Source organism: Rattus norvegicus, chromosome 12 (genome assembly GCF_021556685.1).
Source record: "Rattus norvegicus strain SHRSP/BbbUtx chromosome 12, alternate assembly SHRSP_T2T, whole genome shotgun sequence".
Taxonomy (NCBI): Eukaryota; Metazoa; Chordata; class Mammalia; order Rodentia; family Muridae; genus Rattus; species Rattus norvegicus.
The window spans coordinates 37,848,699-37,876,298 of NC_141545.1; the positions used below are offsets into that span (position 1 = coordinate 37,848,699).

At 46.6% G+C, this 27,600-nt stretch overlaps 1 protein-coding gene and 1 pseudogene across 1 annotated transcript in view; one reads left to right on the forward strand and one right to left on the reverse strand.

Moving 5' to 3' along the window:
* The first annotated feature begins 377 nt into the window (after positions 1–377).
* LOC148002312 (large ribosomal subunit protein eL19 pseudogene) lies at positions 378–968 on the forward strand (annotated as a pseudogene).
* A 16,700-nt stretch (positions 969–17,668) lies between these two features.
* Positions 17,669–27,600, reverse strand: part of Tmem132b (transmembrane protein 132B) — a 263,288-nt gene continuing 253,356 nt past the window's right edge. Inside the window, 3 exon segments of the mRNA NM_001134536.3 lie at positions 17,669–23,012; positions 23,909–24,100; positions 25,525–25,795. Coding sequence (NP_001128008.2) covers positions 21,876–23,012; positions 23,909–24,100; positions 25,525–25,795 — 1,600 coding nt within the window. The 3' untranslated portion in view covers positions 17,669–21,875.

A 27,600-nucleotide genomic window follows, 5' to 3' on the forward strand; every position in this document is an offset into this window, starting at 1 on the left:
GCCTTGTTGGAGTGGGTGTGGCCTTGTTGGAGTGGGTGTGGCCTTGCTGGAGTGGGTGTGGTCTTGTTGGAGTGGGTGTGGCTTTGTTGGAGTAGGTGTGGCCTTGTTGGAGTAGGTGTGACTTTGTTGGAGGAAGTGTGCCACTGTGGTGGCTGGGCTTTGAGATTTGTATATACTCAAGCTATGCTCAGTGGTACAGACAATCCCTTTCTGCTGCCTGTGCATCAAGAACTTTGGGCTCCTCCAGCACCAAGTCTGCCTGGATGCTCCCATGATTCCTGCCGTGATGATAATAGACTGAACCTCTGAAACTGTAAGCCAGCTGCAATGGAATCTTGTCCTTTATAAGAGTTACCTTGGCTGCTGCGTCTGCAGCCATGAGCATGCTCAGGCTACAGAAGAGGCTCGCCTCTAGTGTCCTCCACTGTGGTAAAAAGAAGGTCCAGTTGGACCCCAATGAGACCAATGAAATCACCAATGCCAACTCCCGTCAGCTGATCAGGAAGCTGATTGAAGATGGCCTGATCATCTGGAAGCCTGTAACTGTCCATTCTCAGGCTCTCTGCCAGAAAAACACCTTGACCCAGCGGAAGGGCAGGCATATGGGCAAAGGGAAGAGAAAGGGTACTGCCAACACTCAGGTGCCTGAGAGGGTGACCTGGATGAGAAGGATGAGGATCCTGCACTGGCTTCTCAGGAGATACTGGGAATCTAAGAAGATTGGCCGCCATATGTATCACAGCCTGTACCTGAAGGTCAAAAGGAATGTATTCAAAACCAATGGATTCTTATGGAGCAGATCCACAAACTGAAGGCAGACGAGGCCCGCAAGAAGCTACTGGCTGACCAGGCTGAGGCTCTCAGGTCTAAGACCAAGGAGGCACAAAAACGCGTGGGAGGAGCGCCTCCAGGCCAAGGAGGAGGAGATCATCAAGACTCTGTCCAAGGAGGAAGAGACCAAGAAATAAAGCTTCCTTCACGTTTGTGCATAGTGACCTCACTGTGGCCTCACATGATCAGTCATTAAAATAAAACAAGCCTTAAAATAAAAAAAAGTTACCTTGGCCCTGGTGTCTGTTCACAGCAATGGAAATCTAACGAAGACAATGTGTATTCATTCTGCCATTTCTGTTTCTCTGGAAACCCCTAAGTAATACAATAGCTCTCTAGAGAGAGGAACAAGTACCCGCCAGACAACATAAATTCCAGTGTACTTTTCTGGTGAATATGAAGTTGTTGTGGTTTTTTTTTTTAAATACAAATTTGTTGGTTTTTTGTTTGTTTGTTTTGGGGCATTGTTGCTGCTGCTGTTGTTGTTGTTGTTGTTGTTGTTGTCGTCGTCGTCGTCGTCGTCGTCGTTGTTGTTAAAGAAGAAACACATTAAACCTCTTCATCCCTGACTGGCTGGCAAACCCCCGAGCCCACATCAGCTAAAGCGATTAAGGCATTAGGAATGTGTGTACACAAAAACATAAAGTTATTCCTGTCAAGTTCAGATGAGAGACAACGTCGGCCATGTGGGCAAACCTGGAGCCTCAACCATTTAATGCAGACAAATCAGGACACACTGTCAGCAGCCTGTCGGGCCAACAGAGACGAGGGCCTGCGTGTTGTGTTGTTATTTTCTTTTATGAATTTTTGCAGCCACCCTGCTCATTAATCGTGTTTATAATGTTAACTTTGGCACTTTTTTCTTGGCTCATCAAATATTTCCTTAATGAACTGTCAGCTCACTCCCCCCATCTCTATTGTAATGACTTTGAAATTAAGTTCATCTGGACCACCGGGGTTTTTAGAAATCTATGATGACAGAAAACACGGGGAAAAGAACCTCTTTCATTATATTTGAAGAAAGACATAGTCATTCACCTGCCGCCTTCCCAAAGTGCTGACTGTTCCCAAGCTCAGTGCTGAGACCTCTGCCTCATGGGCACCATCAGAGACATGAGATGACCTCTCCCAAACCAGGAGGCATTGTACTGACATGACCATACGGTGCTCTCTCACCTACAGCCACTGGGTTCCAAACTCCTGGTGTCCTTCCTCCCCTTAAAAGAGAGCTGTTGGGATCCACGCTCAGCATCACCCATGCCCATAATCCAAAGCTCATACCTTTTAAAAATCAGATGTGTTCATATTATCGAATGTGTGAATGTTCTGGCTACACAGAACTGTGTGCACCACGTGCCTGCCTGATGTCTGAAGAGGCCAAGAGAGGGCATTAGATCTCCTGAAACTGGCTAACAGTTCAACTGTGAGCCATCATATGGATGCTGGGAATAGAACCTCGGTCTGCTGCAAGAGTAACAAGGGTTCTTGGTGGCTGAGCCGTCTCTCTAAGCCCCAGAATCTGTGCCCCGTCCCTGGAGATGCTTTGCTACTCTACAAAACCACATGGGAGACTTGGTGCCCATCCTCAAGAATAGACTTCACCCTACCAATGAAGAGGACGCCATGGCTGGTGGTATTGTAGACACTAGGAGACTCTGAGGGAAAGTGCCTTGGTATAGGGGAGTCCTGCGAGAACCAAGACTGGAGGAGCACCCTGGACTGGATAGAGGTTGGGTTGGGCCATTGCAGAAGGTAGAAGAGTGATGGTGCCGAGGACATTTGAGCAATCCCATGAACTATCCAGTCTGGGGTCTTAGTTAGGTTTCCACTGCTGAAAAGAGACACCATGACCAAAGCAACTCTTATAAATGACAACATGTAATCGGGGCTGGCTTACAGGTTTAGAGGGTCAGTCCATTATCATCAAGGCAGGGGCGCATGGCAGCATGCGGACAGACATGGTGGGGAGAAGGAGCTGAAAGTTCTACATCTTCATCTAAAAGAAGCCAGGAGCAGACTGTCTCCCACATGGCTGGGAGAAGGATTTCAAGAACTCACCCCTACAGGGACACACCTCCTCCAAGAAGGCCAACCTCCTAATAGTGCCATTCCCTGGGCAGTGCATATTCAAACCACCACAGGGTCTCTTCACATATATGATAATTACACCATTGTTTTAAAGTCTTGCTTAAAGACTCATGATGTTTGCGTGAAGAACATTCATTGGGACTGGGTGGCTCCAAAACCCCAAGAACTTGAAGTCGTGAATGCTGAAGTATCTCCCTGAAGTATGAAATTGGCACGTGTACCCAGCCCCTCCCATCCTCTGCAATATCATAATGTTAAGTGTGTGCAGCTCCAGTGTGCAGCCTCATAAGTGCCGGCGTGTGCAAGTTCTTGAGCCGCACACTCAACAGAATCAGGCTTGAGCCTTCTGTACTTTTGTTTATGGCTCGGAACTCTGGCCTAGACGGTTGGGCAAGTAGTTCCGGGAAGGAAGATTGCTGGGTGCAGCCAAAGGCATGAAGGTGTGTGATTTAATTACAGAGCTGAAGGAATCCGGCTCGTTTCTTCCTGTACCACGTGAGAGACGAAGTCACTCTGCGCAGCCAATTGCAAAAAAAAAAAAAAATCACAGGGAAAAGGCACATAGGATGCTTGTTTTACCTAGACTAGATCATGAGCCCTGATCAGATTTAAATATCCATATGTACAGAGGAATCGTTGCTTTTTGGTGCAGAGATGCCCGTCCTTTTTAAGCACCCAGGGCAAGATCAGGCAGATCTGGGTGTTTGGTGTGAGAACACCTCTCTTCCTGTGGAGTCCCCCTCATGACCACTAAGGTGGCCACATGATCCCAAGTTCACCACCATTCTGCTCAGCCCCATAACAGATGCAGAAGAATACATGATTTGGGGAGATGAGATGGGCAGATTTTAGACCATCTCCTATGCACGGCAGAGAGCAGCGTTGAAAGGACTGGAGAAGACGTTGGCTGACCCCAGGCCTTTTCTCACAGAAACAGCTGACAAACCGCCCCACAATGTTCCAGTTATGGGTGTTTCCTTCAATAACAGAGAGTTTAAAATAGCGCCCTTGCCTCCCCCTCCCTCCCCCAAGTGATGGGCGGCGGGCCCACGGGCCACCAGGCTTCCTGTAGGAGAAGCCTCTCTGCTTCCCTCAGAGCAGCTCTCCAAGAAAATAAATAGCATGTGCTCATTATTCAAATGAGGCTTAATTAATGCAGAACTCGCCCCCAAACTTTCCAAGACACCCATGGTAATGAGCTCCCAGCTCTCTTCCCCTCCAGTTTGTGATGTCAAGCTGAAGAGCTGCATGTGACAGAAGCTGGGAAGCTGAGGACCCGACAGCAGTTTGACTCCACAGTCTCACAGCTTGCTGAAGTATCTCGGCTCCAAAGCCTGTGTTCAGCCATCCTTTCAGGGGTAAAGGTGGTGGGGTTGGTGACGTGCTCCCCAGAGAGCCTCTAAGGTTATAAAAGAGGCTCAACTCAAGAGACTTTGAGGCTGTCTCTAATTTACATACCTGAACCAGCCCCGGCCCTTATTCCAGCCAAAATATTTCATAAATAGTACAGCAAAAGGCACTGAGTCACGCTGACCTTTATTCATAGCCTCACGTCCTTGCTCAACCGACGAGAACACACCTCCAGAGTCCTAGAGGAAGCAGCATTGTGCTTGTGGTTCGAACAAGACAGGATAGAGGGACTGGAGAGTTAAGGGTGACGCTAAAATGGAGAGAAGCTATCTTATGGGGTCTAGCCCTTGTCTCCTGATGGCTGAGCATCAGAAACATCAACACAACCGACCCAGCCCAGGCTGCCTGCAGAGATAGTGCACGTTTTCCTAAAGATATCTCAGTCGAGGCTGAGAAACACATGGGCCTGAAGAGATAGCCCATCAGTTAAGAGCATGTTCCAAACTCGCAGGGAACCCAAATTCTGTTCTTAGGATCCACTTAAGCAGCTCACAGCTTCCTGTAAATCAGCTCCCGGGAACCTGAGGTCCTCTTCTGGCCTCCAAGGGAATCTGCAAACAATACGCATGCGCGCGCATGCGTGCGCACACACACAATTTAAACTGTCCTTACTGAGGGTCAGGAAGTACATGGCCTCTGGTTTCACGCTGTTACTAATCCACTCTCATCCCTAGACCCAAACGATGTAACTCATAAAACCATCTTGGAACTTTATTTACAAAAAGAAAATCACCTAAGAGAAACAAGTGACGGGCTAGAGAGATGGGTCAGTCCTAAAGAGCAATGGCTGCTCTTGCAGAGGACCCGAGTTCCATTCCCAGCAACCACGTGGCAGCTCGCAACCATCCATAAGTCCAGTTCCTATGGATCAGACACCCTCTTCTGATCTCTAAGGGTACCGTATGCATATAGCACACGCACATAGGTGCAGGTACATATAAAATAACAAAATAAATCTAAAAATTTTTTTAAATAAAAACAAGTATATTCAATCACTATATTTTACCTAATTTTTAAACTTCACTTTATCCTTCAACCTTGCTGTAAATTATATCTTTTGAACAATGGTGCCTGAAAAGCCACAGAATTGCGTATAAAGCTCTCTCTAAATGCCCATGTTCAAATCAGAAACAGTGACAGTCACCTTCTCTGTGTAATAAACTCACTGATTTCCCCCAGTGGTGTAGTAAGGGATCCAGCTTTACCTGAATGGAGGGCCCTGAGTGGGACAGGAACTGCTCAGGCTCTGACTGCAGTATCCAGTGTCCCCACCACTGCTGACAAAGGACAGAGTCCTCCCCACGGGTCCCACAGACTCCAGATGCTGGTGCAATAATCGAGCCTCTTGATTTCCCTATCTGTGAGGTAAAGGTATCCATTCACCTGGAATTCATCCAGAACCTTCAAGAGTCAGAAACATTCTGCAGAACAAAGCAGCCTCTCTGGCCCTCTCCAAGGTCCTGAGAACATCCACGAAGTCCAGTTCTCTGAGAAGATGAGGGCACCCTGCCATTGCCACAACCTCCCTGGGAACAGAGAGGGTGGGCAGAGGAGGCAAACACTCTCTTTTTCCCATTCCTCATGGTTCCCATTCCTTACATATTAAACATGCAACTTGCAGATTCATCAGACAAAACACCAGGGGCTGGGAGATGGCTCATCACGTTAGGGATTCAAGGATCAGAATTTAAATCCTCAGCCCTGGGCACTCTGTCTGGAGCCACAGTCATTCCGATGTGGGCTCTGCCAACAGGAAGACATCCGGCTGTCCTGTACAGGGCAATACTGCAGCCCCGCCCCCTTTCAGTCTTACATTCACTCACTAATCAATAATTATGGGGCTCAGTGCAGAGGCCACTGGGTTGAAGAAGAGCATGAGAACATCGGGTGTGTGCTGATTCAGCCTAATCACACGATGTTTCCGTGATGTCAGAGCCACGGTCTCCAGGATACCACCTGGACCCATTCTCTCTCTGATTTAGCACCTTAATTGGAAAGGACATAACGGGAGGGTACTGGAGAAAGTCCAGGGTAGACCAAGTCCTGCCAAGTCCTCAGTAGGGAAGTGGTCCCACAGCCACAAGCCCTTTTCACCCCTCCATCCACTTAAGCCTGTGATTCATGAATGATATTAATAGAAACCAACCAGGCATGGCCATGCCTACGGTGCTACATCCAGCAACAGATGTCTCCTACACTGGTTGTATTAGAATAACCATAACCCGAGAATGCAGCCCACTTATCAGTGCCAGATCACCTTCACTAACAAGGCTGGTGGTGGCGCTGGAAAAGGCAGCTGGAACCTAGGCTGTGCCTAAGCTGGTCCTGACTTCAATTGATCTGTTTGCTCCAGAGGGGAAACTGAGGAATGTGACTAGTTTCAGATGTGGATCTCTCAGCTCTGATATTGATGCCTTTGTTAGTCAGTGTCTGAGATGGCCCAGAGGCCCTGGGGAATCTGGCTTGGGACAGGAGAGATGCTTATCATCCTAATTCACCATAGTTCCCCCAAGTTATGACAACTTAACACGGTTTGCCTGTTTGCTTGATGCTGTCCTGGTCAGTCTGCTGGCTAACAAAGGAGCAGCACCTCTTCCTCTGCATCCAGCAAGGTCTATGCTCAACCCCCTTCCTCCCCCAGACCTCCTTCTCCCATTTCCTATGAGCACAATGAATCTTTAAAGAATTTTAGGGCCCCCAAAATGAGGGAAACCATGTGGTATTTGTCAATTTTGCTTGGGATGGGCCCTCCCAATGTAAGCCCTTCTCTATTTAAAAGATCAGATACCAAACAGACCCACACAGCCATATCTCTACCCAGAAGCTCAGGAAAATACTCAAATTTCAGAGAATCTTGAAATCCAGCTATCCACCCTCTTTCTTGCTGTGACCCAACACATGAAGACACACACACACACACACACACACACACACACACACACACACACACACAGAGCCTGGCTCTTTCTTCCCCTAGACTAGAAGTTGTAGGTAATAATTTCTGCTTCGCATCTTCCCAAGGATCCCTGTGCCATGTTCTATCTGACCACTGAAATGACCCTTGAGCCTTAGAAAACATGACTTGCCAGAGCTCTGGTTCTAGGTGCAGGGGGCAGGAGGTGGGCACAGTGGCCAACCTCACTGTCCCCAGTGCTATCTGCTTTGGTCCTAGTTTCCTTGTACAAAGTCAGACAGTCTGGTGTCTACTCCTCTCCTGGCAACCCATGCCCACAACTGCACCTCTGAAATTCTTTCTCTTCCTCCAAGGAAAGGACTTCTTGGTATTTGGAAGGCTGAGGCAGGGGAATCATTGCAAGCATGAGGCCAGCCTAGGCTATATAGTGAGACACTGTCTTGAAAGGGGGAGTGGAGGAAGAAGGGAAAGGGAAAAAGAGCAGAAGGAAGCAGAGGGGTAAGGAGGAATAGAGGGATGGGGTGCTGTAAACATCTATCTCCAATGCTCACCAACACAGCTATAGCTTTCATAAACTCCATGAAGAGTCCCAATGTAAGGATGCACAGTCATTCACCGAACACACACACACACACACACACACACACACACACACACACACACAGTCATCTCATGCAAAGCCTCCATCCAAAGAGAGAGCACACAGCTTAGGCTCAGAGCCACACGGTGAATGGCAGTCAGCCTGAGCATTTGGACACCGTGCCCATAGGACTCAGAGGCAACACACGGAGGACACCTGCACACCATGCTTACTGTGGCACCATTCTCAGTAGCCAAGATGTGGAATCAGCCTGAGCATCCATCAATAGACCATTGAATAAGTCCTGATACACATACACAATGGAATTTTATCCAGCCACAAAAGGGATGGAATTATGTCTTTAGTAGGAAAATTGGAGACCACCGCATTAAGCAAAATCAGCCAGACACCAAGAAGCAAATACTGTAATTTTTGTCTCATTTGTGAGTCCTGTAACTCTTTACAGAATCTTTATGGGTTCTTAACAGATCCAAAAAAAAAAAAAAAACCAACTATGTCCATATGTCACGAAGGCAGACAAAGGCCTGGAGAAGGAAGGAGACTATGCAGGGGGTGGGGGATGGGGGTGAGCAAGAAGGCCGGATAGGGTAAAGCACATGACATGGTTAAAGGAAGTTGTCTTGATGCAACCCAGCACTGTGGATAATGAATAGACAGTGATATAAAAAAAAATGAAGAAGAAAAAAAAAAGAAAAGGTTACAATTCCAGCGTCAGAGACACTGATGAGGCTGAGGACCGCCACCTACATTCCAAATGCACCAAGAGCCATGGTCCCCTGGCCTGAGATGGCTTAGGTATCATTCCTTTGCAATTTCAAAACACTCGCTCAGTCAAATATGAGCATTCGACATACACTACAGAAGCCAGGGAGATGGCTCCACAATTAAAGCACTTTCCATCGAAGCACAGAGACCTAGGTACAAGTCCCCTCCCCCGGAAACCCACATAATTGGGGGAGGGGTCAAAGGGGGTGGGTGTGGAGGCTGCCTATAAATTAAAGCCTTGGAAGGCAGAGTGAGGGAATCCAGAGAGCAAAGTGTCAAGCAGAACTCGTCATATCAATGAGTCTGGGTTTGACTGAAAGACCTTCCTGCAGAGAATCTAATAGGAAAGCAATGAAAATCTATGACATCATATCACACATACACACATGTCTGCACAATACACATTCAAACACATGAGTACGCATACATATCACACACACACACACAAAGAAAGAAAGAAATGGATAAATAAAATACGTAAGTAGAAACTGCAATTAGGCTCCATTTATCCGTTTTTGATGTAAAAAAGAAAGGGGTTGGTCGAAATGCCCTGTTTTGTTCTTTTTAAGTAGGGCTGAAGACCAAATCCAAGACCTTGTGCAGCTAAACGCTCTTCCTGACCTACAAAAGGGCAGGTGGCCCTCTCAAATTGGAGGGATACGGCTGTGCCCAGGTCAGAGGTGGATGCAGGTCGCACAGGTGAGAACTCACGGAGACATCGTCCCTCTGACTGGCGCTAGAGGGCGCACGTGGCCCGGAGCCCTCCGTGCGTTCTTCAATCTCGGATAGTCCAGGCAGGGCTCTCCAAACCCCCACCCCCAACCCACCCTAAACCCGGAAAGTGGGGACTGAGCCTGAAACAGCCTTGCAACTGTCAAGATGGAGGGACCCTGCCTGCTCCCTCTCCCGCCACCCCAGAGCTGGTGGGAGGGACTGGAGGAAGGTTTTCCTTGTGCACCCTAGAAGAGACCTCAACTCGTACAGAAGTTTTTCTCCGTGCACGGTGGAAGTCAAGTCTTAGATATCTTGATGGCCACTTTTGCTTTGGGATCAATGGTTGGGGTGGAGATTTGCAGCAGTGTCTCTGAGGATGTCTTAAAGAGTCAGACATACCGAAGGTGAATCTCTCTCTGCCCTGTCCTTTGCTGTGTGGACCTGAACAAAGATATCTCGGAACTTCAGTTCCTTCTAGCCCGGAGACAGGATGAGTACCTCTTAACTGTAGGCTTGGGACAAAGACTGTATACCATCCTATACCTGCAGGAGGCTCAGAGAGCACCTGTAGAGACACGAGCCTGCAGCCACCCACACGCAGCTCCAGTGTGGATTTTTCCACTCAGGAAAAGAAATGCTTACTTTTCATTGATCCACATAGTGGCTTTGTGTGGCTAATCAGTCTGAACTCCATCCTATTGTTTGTCTGCAGTTAGATCTAACTACCCAGGTCTAGAATTAGACTCTCACCCGGAGCTGGGAGAACTGCTCCAACCATCTACTCCTTCTAATGGAAACCCTTCTGAGACTGAGAGCGTTCTCCCTGAAGCCTCAAAGTTGCCATGAGCTAAAATGGCAGGTAGCAAAGGAAATCTTATTTTCCCCCCAAGCCCTAACTAATTACGGGATGTCATCACAGCCCGATTAGTATTTACCCAACAATGTGCTGATTCCTGATCCAGCCAAAAGCTTAACTGCCATTTAAATGGAGCACGATATTTAAATCTTAATTTCATTACCTGCTGGTAATAATCTTACAATTATAAATCCAAAGTATCACTCGGAATACATTTGCATACGTAAAAGAATCGGTCCTCATTGTTGTTCCATGGCACACATGGCTGTTGGTTTGACTTTCAAACCAGAGCTGAATATCCTTTTATGGAGAAAGAGATAACGGAATGTTTTCCTGCATCGAAGCCTGCTTGGAGAGGGAGAGAAACACATCCACACCATAAAAGGGCATCTGGGCAAGCACAAGCGCCACGCCTGTCACCTGTGAGATATGAGCCACCTCTGTGTGGTTTAATGACACTCTCACATTTCTGCTAACAAGTCAGTCGATACAACAAAAGCCACTTCAGAATTCCCAGACATTCAACACTAATTGTCACAAAAGGGGCAGTGGAGACTGTCAGCCTCTGCAGAACTCTCAGGCTGCCATGGCCTCGATGCCTATTTCTGGCTGTTATATCTCTAGGGCAACGTTCTCCCCGAGGAGTAGAGGGTCTGCGGGCTTATCAGCACACGTGTGTGCACATGCGCAGAAAAGAACCGTCTCGGCAGCTGGGAGTCCTGCTCACAGGCTGTTCCCAGGTTGCCCCTTCACTGGAAATATGCTAAGATCATAGCTTTTGACCCCTTCAATGCTAGCTGGTCTGAGGACTAACCCTGAGCAGAAGCAGCAGATGCAGTTCTGAGGGAGACCTGTGCTAGTTGGGAGTCAGGCAACTTCCGGGGTTGTCCAAGTCACCATGAATCCACTACGGAACAAAATTCTGCCTGGCTGGAAACCCCTCATCTTGATGCTCCTGGGTGCTCCTTGGAGAGTTGACATTGTCTCTTGTGCATCAGCCCTGATATCCTTAGAGCCTTGGGACTCCTCTTCTTTTTCTGGAACATTCTATTCACAGCCTACCCACTCCATTCTGTTCAGGTATCACTAACTCTATGGCCCGTTATCACCTGTCTCTACCTGATACTGGCTCCACCTCTCTGCTACTTGGCTATTCTCTGTAACTCTGTACCCTCTGTGGCTCCTTATTTATTCTCTCTCTCCACGTTCTCCATCCTCCATGCCTGGGAAACTGACTGCCACATAGTTCAGTGAATATCTGTTGAGCCAGACATGATGCCACAGACCTGTAATCCCAGCTCTTGGAATGCTGGGACAGGGGAATTAGGAGTTCTAGGGCAGTTTAGGCTACATATGGAGACTCTGCCTCAAAAAAATGTACTGATATTTGTTGGGACAAAGAATGAATAAACACCACCACCACCATCATCCCCCTCGTGGCCATTGTCACCATCACCATTATGACCATCATCATTAATACCACCATTATCAACACCACTACCACCATCATCATCACCATCACCATCACCATCATCACCATCATCATCACCAACATCATCACCATCATCAATGTCACCAGCAGCAGCACAATCACCGTCATCATCACCCCCAACATTGCCATCATCATGATCACTGTCACCATAATAACCATCATCACCACGGCGACCACAATCAACAGCAGCACCATCATAGCCAACCCAATCACCACCACCATCACCACCACCATCAATATCACCAGGGGTAACACCATCATCATCATCATCAACAACAACAACAACAACAACAACAACAACAACATCACAAACATATTCATCATCACCACCATCACTATCATCATTGCCAGATAGAAGGTGTCAACTGTAGTAGGAATTTATAATCCTAACAAGCCCATATTAAAGACACACAATCCGGGTATTTTATTTATAAGCCATAAGCCTAGATTGGGCAGATCTAGGGCTATACTAACATTCCCCAGCTATGAAGTCCCTTGTTACCTGCTGTTTCTCCTGGCCATGCATTCTGCTTCATGGTGACTTCTTCCTCCTCTGTCTTTCCCTCCTCTCTCCTCTCTCCTCTCTCCTCTCTCCTCTCTCCTCTCTCCTCTCTCCTCTCTCCTCTCTCCTCTCTCCTCTCTCCTCTCTCCTCTCTCCTTCTCTCCTCTCCTCTCTCCTCTCTCCTCTCTCTTCTCTCCTCTCTCCTCTCTCCTCTCCTCTCCTCTCTCCTCTCTCCTCCTCTCTCCTCTCTCCTCTCTCCTCTCTCCTCTCTCCTCTCTCCTCTCTCCTCTCTCCTCTCTCTCCCCACCTCTCTTTACCTGCAACCCCCTCGCTCTAACCTCTAGTCCCACCTTTTCCCTCTACTGCCCAAACATAAGCTCTAGCCTTTTATTGACCAGTAAAATTGGGAACAAGGTTCATACAGCATCACTTCGGGTACATGAGGATCTGTTAGTGGGAGAGAGCAACCACAACTAGAGGATCTGGTATTTAGCATTAGAATGCAAGCAGCATCAGACCATCGCACCTGGGGCAAAATTAAGGAACATGTAAAGCCCTTTCCATAAGCTCAAAAACAAAGGCACCATAAGGAATGAGCATTACCACCAATGTACAGGCTCCTTCCATTAGGACAAGGCAAATGCGAAATTTCCAAGTGTGTAAAGCCCTGTTCTGATGAGCTCATTGTGACTAAACGTTGAGTAGCAACACAATGTGCCCATATTACAGCAAATATCTTACACAGGAAAGCACTTGTGCTGAACCACATAAAATATCGAGATAGGTGGTCCATAACTGCCTGGGAATGCAGCTTCTGAGTTTGTTGCCCACATGTAGTCCTACAGGCACTTACATATACATGTCATGTACACACACACACACACGAGTACTACAACAGTATGCCCTGCTCATAACATCTTGTGTTCACCAGAGAATCAAAGTCCAGTTGAGAACAGTGAAAAGAAATGACACACATCTTCCCACATCTAGACAAAATCTGATCCTACTGTGTGCTATCCTGAGGCTACCCCAATAGACACAGCTAGCTGGGCTATGTGAGGTTTGACTGGTCTCCATTTTCTGCAGAATCAGTACAAGGTGATTCAGCATAAGAAGAGACTGAGGCTGGGGACAGATGGCTGGAACACGAACTTAAATGCAAGACATCTAGCTGTTGATAGATGCAGCATAAGCAAGCAGCATCGTAGCCCTTATTTTCCAAGGAATCAGGAATCAGCAGATTTGGCTCAGGAAGTGACTGTCCCTCAGTCACTTCCTTTCCTACAAGTTTAATCATTTCTTCCTTTTTTTCTCTATCTTTAATCTCCTTTTTTCTGTTCAGGGAATTTAACCCAGAGCTATAAGCATTCTACTGATGAGCTATGTCCCCAGCTGTCTTTTAACTTCTATGTTGAGGCAGATTCTCACTAAATTGTGCAGGTTGACCTTGAACTCAGTATATATACACCACATGACCCTTGAACTTGAGGTCCTTCTGCCTTGGCTTCCTAAGTAGCTGGGGTGACAGACTTGAACCACCTGGCCTGGATTGATTGTTTTCTTATTAATTCTTATTTGTTTTTCTCCTTTTAAAATTGTGTGTGTGTGCGCGCGCGCATACATGCATCTGTTCATGTATGCATGTGTGTGTGTTTTGTATGAATGTACAGATTTTCATGTGTGTGAATACATGTATAAGTGTGCAGTCATCCATGAGGCCAGAGATCAATATCAGGTGTCTTCTTCTACACTTGTAGCCTTATTTATTGAGGGAGGGTCTCTCACAGAACCTGGAGCTCACTGATGGGGCTGTAGGGTGGCCGATGAGCCTCAAGGGTCCTCTTGTCCCTGTGTGATGACTATTCTTGGTTGTCAACTTGACTACACTCTGGAATGGGCTACAATCCATAAATGGAGGAGGGCACACTTGAGAGAATTTTTACTAGGTTCGAAGTGGGTAAATTCACCATTGAAGCAAGAAGACACGTGTCCTTGATCCATATCTCAAGGCGGGAAGACACGCCTTTAATCTTGGCCATACAGTGTACTGGAAGTTTATAGAAGGACATAGAAGGAAGCTTTTGCTCTTACTTGCCCTCACCTTGCCAGCTCATCCATTCCTTCACTGACAATAGAATCTACCAACTTCTTTGAGACTCCAGCATGTACTGAAGGACAGCTGAGACATCCAGTGTTTGTGAGCTGAACAACTACTGTTTTCTTGGACCTCCTGTTCACAGGCAGCTATTATTGGATTAGCTGGACTACAGGTTATAAATAATTCCAATAGAGTACATACATACACACGTACATACACACACATACATACATATATACATATACACATACATACATACACACACATACATATATATACATACACATATACATACACACAAACATACACACATACACATATACATACATACACACATACACATATACATACATACATACACACATACATACACATATACATACATACATGCATACACACATATACATACACACATACACATATACATACACACACATACATATACGCATATACATATCACATATACATACATGCACACACATACACACATACATACATACATACACACACACACAGAAAGAGAGAGAGATTTATTCTATAAGTTCTGTTACTCTAGAGAACCCTAGGACACTCTGTCTCCCCCATACTGTATGAAATTTTGGTTGAGTACTGTGACTCTTTATTTATTTATTTTTTTTTCTTTTTTTTTTTTTCCGGAGCTGGGGACCGAACCCAGGGCCTTGAGCTTCCTAGGCAAGCGCTCTACCACTGAGCTAAATCCCCAACCCCGAGTACTGTGACTCTTGACTCTTTATGTGGGTGCCGGGGGATCAGTTCATGCTTGCATGACAGTCATTTAACTAACCAAAGCCATCATCTCCCCAGCTCTCATTCTGCTACTTAACTTTGACATTTCTTAACCCCCGATAATTTTGTGTGTGTGTGTGTGTGTGTGTGTGTGTGTGTGTGTGTGTGTGTGTGTGTGTAATGTCTAGACTATTACCTGGTGTGATGGCTATTCTTGAGTACATCTAGAATGATCTGAAATCCAAGTGGTTGGGTACAACCCTGGTGGATTTTTCAATTAAATCATTTAAAATGGGAAGGCCCACATTTAATCCAGATCTTTAAGTTAGGAATATAAATGTTTAATTCAAATGCTTTGAGGCGGGAATATTCCTCTTTAATCTGGGCCACACCTTCTGCTGGCAGCCACTGCAGGAGTCACCATCCCCTAAGCCAAGGTCTTGGACCATAAGAGTGGAAAGATGAGTTGAGTACACTTCTCTCTGCTTTTGACTGTAAATGTGACAGCCACCTCAGGTTCCTGCCTTGATTTCCCCTCAATGACAGATTACATCTTAAGATAGTAAGCTAAAATGAACCCTTTCTCCCTACACTGATTTCTGTCAAGGCATCTTATCACAGCAACAAAAGTAAGACAAAGATAACCGCATTGGAATTCACAGGTGGCTACGATGAGAAGGGGAGGACCATGCCTAGGGAAGCTCCTAAAAGGGAAGTGACCACAGCCTGTGCTCTGTATCTCCACCGGCTGTGCTACTGCGTTCTGAAAGCCAGCTCCCAACAGAGGAAGTCACAGCAAAGTCGCAGATGATTCCTGAATAGAAAATACAAAATACCATGTGTTCTGTCAGCCCAAGGAAATTATGGGAGTGAAGGAGAAATGTCAGATCAAAAGCAAGTTAAGCCATTATGAGGACCACATGTCCACTCCATCCAGAGTCTAAATCCATATACTCAACCAACCACAGGGTCAGACATGGAGAGAAGAAATCCGTACAAAGCTCATAGATTTTTCTCACCAGACAAGGCGACATAACAATGGTTGGCAGAACTCATACGTTCTATCAGGTTTAGCACGTAATAAAGAGGTGATAGCGAGCATGTAGAGGGGATGTGTAAACTCTATGCAAATCCTTCTGGGATCACATTCACCTCCTCGGAGGCACTGTAATCATACACACACACACACACACACACACACACACACACACACACACACCCGGAAGAGAACGAGCTGCAAATGTAATACTGTCCAATGGGCAGAAAATTACCATCACCCAGCTCTGAATTCTGAAATAGCATCTGTGTTTACAGAGCACTTTGTTATGATATCTGAAAATTCACCCTCTTGGAGTTACTGCACCTTAGGATGGCTCAGTCCTCAATAGGAAATGACAAGACTGTATCTCCCCACCCAGAAAGCCCAAGACATATTAGAGGTATTTTATGAAACAGGAAGATGGCCCGGTGCTATGAGTGGATGCCATGATTGCTTCTTTGAACTGGGAAGATGATTTCCCTAAGGGAATCATTATTTCCCACCTGGGAAGTGTCGGGTTTCCTGCCTGCTGGAGCAAAAGAGTCTATAAAAACCAGATCCCAGGTAGGATACTCCCGCACTCCCTGTTTAGTTTCTAGAAAATATCTCAAATGCAAAGCAAGACTGCTCTGTCACCTGTCATGACTGTACAAAACCAACAAGAAAAGGAGCAGGCAGTAAAGGTTTCAACACCAAAAGAATCAGAAAATGTGTTTGTGTTTTGCCCTAGTGCATAACAAAAAAAAAAAAATCTAAACCCATCTCATTTCGTGCTCTCTTCCCTTAGAGGAAGATTTTACTGGACGGAGTACATCTACTCTGGGGACTGAGTGGCACCATGTCCTGTGACTCACCTCTCCTAGAAAGCTGTTAGCGGGAAGCAGTCGCCCCAAATGGACCTGTGTGCCTGGGAAAGCACTGGAGCTCATGCCGGCATTTTAGAAACACGGAAACAACCCTTGACTCGTCAGAGAAGCCAGTGTCTGTACCCAGCTTCTTAACCGATGTCTCCTGCGCTAGATGAAAGATCAGATGTGGCATGAGGCATTGCCAAGTCATTACCAGGAGACATCTCCATTCATCCTGAAGGAAACGAGGCCGTTTCAAGATTCTCGTGGCCCTTGGCCAATAAATAGATCACTTGGAAGAGCTGTAGACGAAAGGGATGAGGCCCTTCAACACAGGGAGACCAACACATTTCTCAAGCTCTAGAAGGGTTTTAGGGTTATTGCTGTTGCTGTTGTTATTGTTGTTGTTGCTGTTGTTGTTGTGTAGATAAGGGTCTAGGGGCAGTAAAATGGCCCAGCAGTTCAGAGCACTTTTAGCTCTTGCTGAGGCCATGGATTCAGTTCCAAATATCTAGTTTGGGTGGCTCACAACTGCCCATAACGCCAGCTCCAGGGGATCTGATGCCCCTTTCTGGCCTCCACAGATACTGTATTCATTTGCACAAACCCAGGCAGACACATACTCTTAAAAACAATAAGACATCTTTTAAGGAAAGCCCTTGAACAGCTCCTAGGGAACATTCCCTTTTCATACCCATGTGGCGCTGTGTTAATACCGCTCGATCTCTGACCGAAAGGGAAAAAAAAGAGACAAACACATCTATTAATATAAACCCATGACATGATTGGTAAAACTTGACAGAATGCACAGCCAAATAATACAACGGTGGAAGAAGGTTCAAATGTTTATTTCCATGTTAAAAATGATGAGTTACCCTGTGGTTAGAATATACCTTTATGCTGAAAAATGAAGTCATTTTATTTCTGAAATATTTCCATTGTGGGGGTGGGGGGACGTGGAGGGAGAAAAAAAATTCAGAAAGTAATGGAGAGTGAAGAGTAAGATCGAAATGTTCTGGAAAATTCCACTGACAATCCCAGCGTGAACCACAATGTCCTTTCCAGGTCAGAATTCCTAACTCGATGTATTTTTCACCATCAGGCCCCTGATGCTTTTCCCATCGTAATTTAAATACTGTTGAACTGGATTTCTGTACACTTAAGAGTTACATTGTCACATGCTTTAATTTTTAAATGTATTTATTCCAATACGCCGTTCACAGTTTCGTTATATTGCCTATATTACATACAAAAATAGCCACTGTCTGTATTTCAGCAAAACTTTGTCTCACCGTCCACCCTCTGCGCGAGATGCATTACATTGGACGAATACGGTTTTGATGAAGGAGAAAGGAACAGTTTACAAACCATCCATGGTGTCATTTACAGAGACCTGAATAGAGAAATGTGACCCTCTTTAGATGACCAGAGTAGAAAACCCAATGGGCTAAAAAGAGGTATCGGAAACACTGCCTGCAGTCACTGCTGGGGACTGGGGGACTCCTCACTGATGGGCACAGCTTCACTGTGGTCTCATTCATTGAAAACTCCCTTCATTCTCTCTCTCTCTCTCTCTCTCTCTCTCTCTCTCTCTCTCTCTCTCTCTCTCTCTCCTCTAAAAGAGTGGAACAAACAAACGAAAATGTTAATCAGAACACCCAAAGGTGGCTTCCTGACCCTTAAACGAGGTGCAAATTACTTTAGCCCATAGGTGTGGCCCGGAGAGTAAAACAGAATCAATGCATGTGTTGGCTGTATTCATGACCGTAAGTAGAAACTTCCTGCCTAGACAGTTAAGAGATGCCATGGTCTGAGAATGTACCTGGTCAATGTGCCAGGTAGATAGTTTTCTGACATTGGTTACATGCTGCCCTTCTGGCTGAGTATCCCACTGTATTTATGAATCTCTTAAATCCCCACACCGGCCACTCAGCTCCAGTCCTTTCCTGTGGCACCTGCCTCCGGAGTCCCTGTGCCTTCACCCAGAAGCATCACAGTGATTGCATTGTTTCCGAAAGTCCCAGGTCACACTACCTTTGCCCGTCTTGTGTCTCCACCTCCCTCTGTGTGGCTGAAGAGCTCATTCTCGTGACAGACAAAAGGACTCGATCATGTGTATCTGGCTCAGATTACTCATCAGGAGTTATAATTTAGATATCTCAGCCATGAAAACTGAAATCCAGGCAAAGGCAGTGCCCTGTAAAATTTGATTTTTAAGGCTTGAAGTTTATGCCATTGCCCCCATTCTGGTCCATGGATTTCGCGGGCTAACACAGAAATCATAGCTTGCTTGAAGAAAAACCAAGTAAGCCACATACACTGAGATAGCCACCATCTATAACCTCCAAGGGATAGAGCATAAGATGCTCCCATGACATTGTGATGTTGAGTCCTGCCCAAGCTGAGTCTGAGAACAACTGGCAGGTTCTTTTGATTCCTACCAAAAGACTGAGAGATGTGGATACATGTGCCTAAGTGTGTCTGTATGTATGCAACTGTGTGTCACACGTTAGAACGGGACCGTCCCTTAGAACCTGCCACTTGACTTTGATTTGAGCTGATGGTGCTAACACAAAGACACTGTGAAATGTGCGCAGAGGCTAATTCACTGAATAAGAGGGCTGTGGAGACGTCTTCAGGACCATGGCCAGCTCCTCTGGCTCCCATTGCAAGCCCATGGTAATTTCCTGCTAAATTACAGCCAGACCCAAGGCCCTACCTAACCAAGAGGAGGCAATCTGCTTTGTGAGTCCTGGCTTCCAGGGAGGTACCTTGCTTTCAGAAATGAGTTCCCATTATTCCTGTGATGGAAGTTAGGATTCTAAATGGCTCACAAAAGGAGCGAACCCTAACTGGAACTCTGCTGCTCTGCACAGATGTTTTTGGGGCTGCCAGCCCTGCTCTAACCCTCCTGGAAACAGCGAGCTAAGCAGAGAGCTCTTGGCAGCAGCAGATGTCAGCTAAACTCCGGCAGTGCCTGCATCTCCTGGCTTCCTTCTCTAGTTGGCACTTCCCATTCCTAGGAGCCGTTCTAAACACAAAAGCATGTGAAGATACTTCTGGGTGGATATAGCATAGGACCTGCATGACCAGCCCTGTTTGTAAACACATTGCAGTGCTGAGGATGGGAGAGGCAGAGAGAGGATCTTAGCTGTCCTGACGTGCCTACAGGAGGGACGGCCGCCATGTTCCCAGCCCGGACATATAAAAAATGGGAGCAGAGGGATAAGAAAAGGTCTCCTCTGAGAGGTGCAGATGTCAGCCCTTCGACATCAGTGACCTCCTTCATGTGCTTCCTGCTCTGGGCCTTTTAAAAAAAAATCCCATTTTTGAGAGCTGGCAATGGCTCAGTTAGTTCACAATGAGGTATACTAGTCTAGTATCTGCTTTTCTAGTTACATCATTATGATAAGCAAAAATGTCACATTTGGCTAAGCCAAAAATCCCTGTCTTTCTTGAGACTATTCATGATGCTTGTAAATAGCACTTTTATTGAAAATTACGCAAAAAATCTTTTTAACAGCATGGCTTATAAAAACTTAACCTTGGGCTCTGGGACAGTCATTTATACTTATGAATTTGGAAAAACCATTGCTTTCTCTACAAAAAGACGTTTGAAATGGTTTCTTCTCTATCTGAATGACAACCGAGATTTTTTTTTCAGTCATTGTATAAGACATTCTTATATTGCTAATTTGAAACATTATTTCAAAAGATAATCTGCAAAGCTGGAGAGTTTAATATATTTCCTCAGATCTTTGTTGTATAAATTAATCCTGATTTCTAAAAGATTTGTTTTTGTTTTCAATCTTGCAAATGTGTGTCTGTGTAGTTGCACATGACTGTAGTACCCACAGAGGCCAGAAGAGGGCGTCAGATCACACAGAGCTGGAGTTACATAGAAGGTTGTGAGTCACCATCTAGGTGCTACGATCTGAACTCCAGGTCCTGCACAAGAGCAGCAAGCGCTCTTAACCACCAAGCCATCTCTCTAGCCCTTCAATTCTGTTTTTGCTTTGTTTTGTTTTTTATTTCAGTTTGAATTAATACATTGCATTGAGCACAGAGGACTTATATGCATACTGTGGTATTGGAGTCTCTCTTCCCTCAGAAAATTCCCGAGGAGATTTGCAAATAACTAACAAGCAGACACTAAAAACATGTTTGTGACAGAACTTTTCTCCAAATCTGAAATTTCATGTGAAAAATATATTTAAAAAAAAAACTCTCTCCTGGGTCTCCAGTCAGACCCCTGTTCCCAAGATAGATAGATGAGAAAGACCAATGTCAAGGAGGGACAAAACATGAGAAGATGTTTCCTAAACGCCATCCCCAGCAACAAAGTTTTAAAAAACAAACGACGTCCTATGTGGAGACCCCATAATGACGGGCCACAATGAGCTACAGAAAATTAAACTCTGGAACATCAAACATCAACTCTTGTTTAAGTGCTTCTAAAACAAACCCCTCCCCCCAAAAAAAATGTAAAGTCAAAAGAACAGGTTTGAGTCCAGATTTGTATAAAAACAATGAGCCTCAATCCTGACAGCTAAGGAAGCTACATTCACTCATCTTCCACCATGGAGATTTGAACTCAGGCCACGCGCAATGAGTGTCCACTGTGCTTTAAAGGGGCTAGGAATAGGAAAAAAAAAAAGAAACACCACCCGGAACGTTCCTAATTATACACGGCCATTGGTCACGAGGTGACTAACAGTGTCTGCGGGGTCGTGTCTACCGCCAGGCTTGCTGCTGCCTCTGGATGCCTCCCATTCCCGGGAGCCAGTTTTATAGACATGGCCCAGCTCGAGCACCAGCTCTCCAGACCGCTGATACCCACTTAGAGAGGGGTCCCTTCAGACCCCTGCTCTGACACTTTGCTGAGTCACCCCCTATTGCTGATTAGACCCACTGTTCCATCGCTCAGAAAACAGAAGGCATACAGGTGAATACAAACTTAAGAAAGGACTTTACATCTGGTCCTGCAGTCTTTCCATATAGTCTCTGAAGTCCTGTGAGTCCCCCAGCCCCATGTCCTGGCAGACCCACTTGATGCTGTCATCACTGTCAAACAGGATGGAGTTGGTGTATGGGCCCCCATCCTCGGGGAGGATGGTGGTGTAGGAAGTAAACTTGACTCTCTTCCTCTTTGGGCCGGAGGAACCCATAGGTTCGTTTTTCAGCTCTTTTTCATACACATAGTCAGGGGGCCGAAGCAGCTGACTATGAAAAGTCTTCTGGGAACTGCCATTCAGCAGGAAGTTCCTCTCCTCGAACTGCAGACCCCTGTCAATCATGGTCGTGCACTCCTCAGAGGGGAGGGTGATGTCCACGGGGTTCTCCAGGAGTTCTACCTCGTTCCCGAGCCAGACCCAGTCATGAGAATGGGGGATGTTGCCTTGTTCACTCACCGCGAACCTTTTGTGTCTATACTTCCAAGCAAAGGCCACGCAGTTGATCAGGAAGACCAAGATGGCCAGGCAGAAGACACAGAGCAGGGCGTACATCCCGATCTCCAAATCCGTTAACCCCCTGGAGGTCATCGTGAGGTCACCGGGGTTATTGGATTCCGGTAACTTCCCTTGAGTGGGGAAGCTTGTGAAGGCGTCCGCTCCACCTTTGAGGAGCTTTCCTCCCATGGGAGACTGTGGGGTTGTGCTTTTGTTGGTCCAGTCCTTGTGGCCAACAGGTGTGCCATGTTGGAACCACTCCTGGGCTGCTCGCTCCTGGCTTCCCTCACGCTCTATGGAATTGCTGAGGTGGCCTTTGTATTCCCGGTTGACGCCCCCGATATCATTGCCACCTCCTTGCTGCTCGTGCGTCCCAGGTTCAAATCTGACCTTGACATTTCCTTTGCCCACAGCAAGAGTACTCTTCCTCTTGTTCTTCTGACAAGACTCGCTAATGGACATTTCCAGTTTGATCAGGGGCCCTTGTCCTTCACCCTCGGCAACCACGATTGGCCATCTGGTCTGAAGGTTTGGCTGGATGGACACCACCATCTCATCCAATGAGGAAACGGTCACCGAGAAATCCTTGGGCTCATAAATGTCTAAGGGTGTCACTGAGCCATCGCTGAACAAAATCCAGGAACTGACGATGGCTTCCTAAGGAAAATGAAACCAGAGAACACTGTTATGACTGGGTTCCTTCAAACTTACAAACGTGACTTCCTCTGGACATTCCTGGCGTCTTCAGATAGAAGCGACTTCCCCTATGTGATGGTCTTGGCTCTTGTTATGCCTTGACCTTGTATCGTTAACATACTAGAGCCCCCCTGACATGAGGTGCCAGGAATGCACGTCAGTGAACACGTTAAAGTATAAATTAATTTATTGCATGCCTTCCCATGAGGTGTGACTTTGACCTTTGTGGAGACACTCAGAAATATTTGGGTGATTTATCGGAATCAATTTCAGATCTAACTACCAGGTTACTTACTGTTCAAGACGATGCCACTTTGAACACCATTTACCAGGAAGTCGGTGCTGACACAGCAAAAACGACTCCTTGGGGGAGGTCTTGGTAAATGAGGTGGTGTGGGGCTGGATCACTTGAATGGTACCATGCTCCTATCTCTTTATAAAATTTTTGTGCATGCTTTAAGACACAGGGGCGCTTTAGAGCTCACGATCTCTGCCATCAACAGGACAATCAGGTACCAACTGGCCATTCTTGTCCAAGCAGCTGAAATGAAGTCTCCAAGCTTCAAAAAATTGCTTTGTCTGTTTGACAGGAACGAGAACAGGGGATCCCTCAACCGTGGTCTAGTACCAATCCACACCTAGCACAGATCAACCCATGGGAAAGCAAAGGTCATGGGAAGGCATAGCTAAGCCCTGGGTGCCTTTCTCAGAGACAAAGAGAAACTGGGTAAGAAGCAAGAAGGAGGTCCAAAGCTTCGAGGCCTGGCTATGGCACCCTGCTGGCTTCCCGTGCAAGGACTCGTAACTGGAGATAGAGGTGACTTCATGCACAGAACACAGGCCCCTGGGAGTCTCACCTGTTGTGGGGCTTGGAGAACATCCTGAGCAGACACTGTGGAGATGATGGCCCTCTTGTCTGCCCTGTGAGGCTGCAGGGAAAGGGACAGGCCAGCCACCAGTTGTACGCCCAACTCTGTGATGGTGACTCGGTCATCCAGGACGATAACCGTCTTCTCGGCAAGGATGGAGTCAGAGAGAGGCGAAAGGACCTGAAAAGTAAGGAAATGCCTGTGACTTTGTCCTGCAGGGCCGCCTTTAACCCCTGAGCAGACAGGGCCATCAGGGATCTGACCGGTGTTCCGTCAAAGGAACATAGTGACAAGTGTTTAGGTGGGCCTGTGGTCATTCACATCTTTTTTGTACTGTCTGATAGTAAGGAGAATGTATTCTAAGGAAAAACTGGGGTTCAAGTTAGGAGTCCTCGCTGAAGTTTTCTACCTTGTTGATAAGTATAGAAGAAGAGGGTATCTTTTCAACGGCCATTAAGCAGTTTCTGAGCATGGGTCAGTGGTGCTCAGCCTGGGTCACCCTTCCAGTGGGCAGGCAGGTGTTCCTCACTGACACCCATGATCGGTGTATGGGTAACTGGGTCATCACTGGATAAACCAGTTGAAGTGGCATTTCCTAAGTAGCTATCTCTCCTAATAGACCATCTGGTATACCACCAGGGATGGGGGCTACATCTCACAGATAAAGCCTGGTAAATGGAATTTTTCCTAGAATATTCTGCACTCCCCCCCCCCAAAGACATCCTGCCCTCACTCATCCCTGGCACGTGGGGAAAAAAAATGAAAGCTCATTATGTGACTCTTCAATGTCACACAACGCAGCAGCCTGAAAGCCAGATGGGGCTGAATCACAGAGGGCACCCAGTATCGTCACCAGAGCTCTTTGGGGTAGAGGAGGAATGGCTGTGTTCCCAGCTGGTGACATAAGGAAGTCAGGGACACTCAGAGTCCCTACTGACAAGGGAGGGAGTCCACGAGAAGAAATACACAGGGCTCCTGGCTGGCAGACAGCCAGGACACAGGCGCCTCAGTGGTAGATACACAGTGATGTTCCCCCCAAAAAGGGGAGTGAGAGCTGAAGTCCGTAATTTCCCCAAATTTCCTGGTCAGAGCCTATAGAGATGCTGGCTCCAGCCTTGGCGTGTCGTACAGAACCAGGTCAAGCCCCACTGATGTCCCAGCCTACAGAGTCAGAAACTGGTGCCACGTAAGATGTAAATCTGTGGTGTCTGTGAGGTGGAAACAGAAAACAAGCGCAGAATATAACACACTTTGGCCAACTGCACCAAGAAATTAGCTTTGGCTTAATAAGGATAGACAGCATTTTGGGATTGGTATAAAAAAAATTCTGCATAAACATCCTACCAAAATTTTCAATAAAAGGTTGTTGTTAGGATGTCACAGAGATCATTCAACCATCGATCTTTCTTTATCTCTTGTTGCCCGGGTCCTCTGAGTCTTGAGCTATAAAACTGGTGAATAGATTCCTGCACATAGGCTGAACATGTGTAAAATGATAGATAGATGCTGGTTGTGATATGCACACATACCACACATGTACAGAGCTGTATGGCATCTGGAGAAATCACTGAGGTTAGGGGCAACGAGGCAAAGCCCCCCCATACCTGCACAGTGGTGATGCCCGGCTCCCGTCCTGCCAGGATCCTGCCATCCTGTAACTGGGCAATTTTTGGCTCTTCCACCTTCACAAACTCAGTGACCAGGTCGGTGATGTCAAACTGCCAGTCAGGGCCCAGCATGTAGGTCAGCTGACCCAGGTCAGGTGACTCAGATACAAACTGAGTGAGGACACGAACCAGGGCATGCTGGTACTGCAGGGTACACCCTCGTCCCTTCTTCTCCTCATCCTCCTCATCATCGCTCTCCCGGGTAGGCCTGGAGCACAAAGGAAGCAAAACAGATTAAGGTTCCTCTTTGGTGGGAAGCTCAACTCAGCCTGACTGTCAGAGGAAATGCAGCAGCCTTTTTCCTATTAGGAAACCATTGATTCATTTGCTCATCCAATGAATGAATTCATTCAATCATTCGTGCATGTTTCTCTCCACCCCTCCTATTCCTCTACCCCCTCCTTCCATTTTCCACTGACCCCTAATTGTCAACAGCCCTCCCCTAGAAAAATCCTCTCCACCTCCTTGATTCTAGAACCTTCTCTTTGAGTAGAGCTTGCCCTGTGACCTTCCAGGGGAGGATTTTGCTGACTGCTAGCTGCTGGCTGCTGCTGGCTGCTTTGTGGATGGAGGCCATGTCAGAGAGGGCAAAGCAGCATCCACAATTCCTATGAGAGTTAGACAGACCACAGCCCATTCTCCCAGAGTGCCAGCTGACGCCCCTGTGCATTGAGTTAGAACCTTGAACTCTGGTCCCTGTGGCAGACAGACAGGCCTCACAGTGGCCACAGACACTTGACTCATTCAACCTTTGAAGAACCTGGAAACCGAGGTTTAACTCTTGTTCTAATCGTACTGATAAGGAAACCAAGATGGGGAGAGTAGAGGTCCCTCAATCAAGGCCACATATCTGGTCATCTGCAGAGGCAAGACCAAGGCCACGCTAACTGCCCTATCCTGTGTCCTCTCCCTTTCTGTGTCCATTCCACCCTTTCTCACAGTGGTCATGAGCAAACCAATCTCATAATTCGCAGAGTGGCCCAGCAGTGCTCACTATAGGTCTGAGCCCAACTGTCTTTGATTTCTGAATTGGCTGTCTCCCTTAAGGTCTGAGAACAAAGTAGGAAGGCATAGAAAAACTCTGCAGCACAGCCATAGAGAAGTTTTGGGTTCTCAAAGAGAAGGCAGGTTATCTTCATTGATAAGGAAAAATGGGACAAAAGGATATAGTATTTAAAATCAGAGTGTCATGCTCACTAGGATTGGATGTAAAATGTCCCTCACAGGTTCGTGTGTCAGGATACTCGGTCCTCAGCAGCTTTAGCAAGGTTGTGAAACCTTTGGGCCCCAGAATTTAACCGGAGGAGTGGGGTTCCAAAATTTAGGGTTTCCATCACAACCTTCTCGATCACCACCACTTCCTGATTTCCCTCGATGTGAATAAGCAGCCTCCTAAGGCCACTGCCACACCCTCCCCATCACGAACGAAAAATCAACGTCTCCTCATCAAGGCTCCTTTCACCACATATCTGGTCATGGTAACAAGGAAAGTAACTAATAAGTGATGAGTTTCTTATCGTTTTATTCCTATTCCTTCAGAATACGTCACACAGAGAGCATCCATTGGTGAATCATGAGTGTCCCCGGTGACCTCCCTTAGAGAAGAAACCCACACAGTGCCCAGACAACATCGGTAGCATTCAATCACGTGTCCATGCTCTCTTTGCAAGGATCTATCTTTACATTACATGCACTTACAACGGAAGATGCTGATTGGTGATCAGCGCTGGGGATGCAAAACTTTCCCTTAACCAAAGGGGTAGAGTCACACTATGATGGCTTGTGGTAATCATCGGTGTGAGCCTCTGGCTTGTTTAAGATCTCCCCCTTTCGGTCCCCAGCTCCGAAAAAAAAAAAGAACCAAAAAAAAAAAAAAAAAAAAAGATCTCCCCCTTTGTCTCTAAATCTCAGAAATGTCACTGTGAGAGGTTGTCACAAAGATTCCTTAAGCCTTTGCCCAGCTGGTGGTTGCCTTGGATGCTTGTCTCTGAGCACTTGCTTATTTTACCAAGT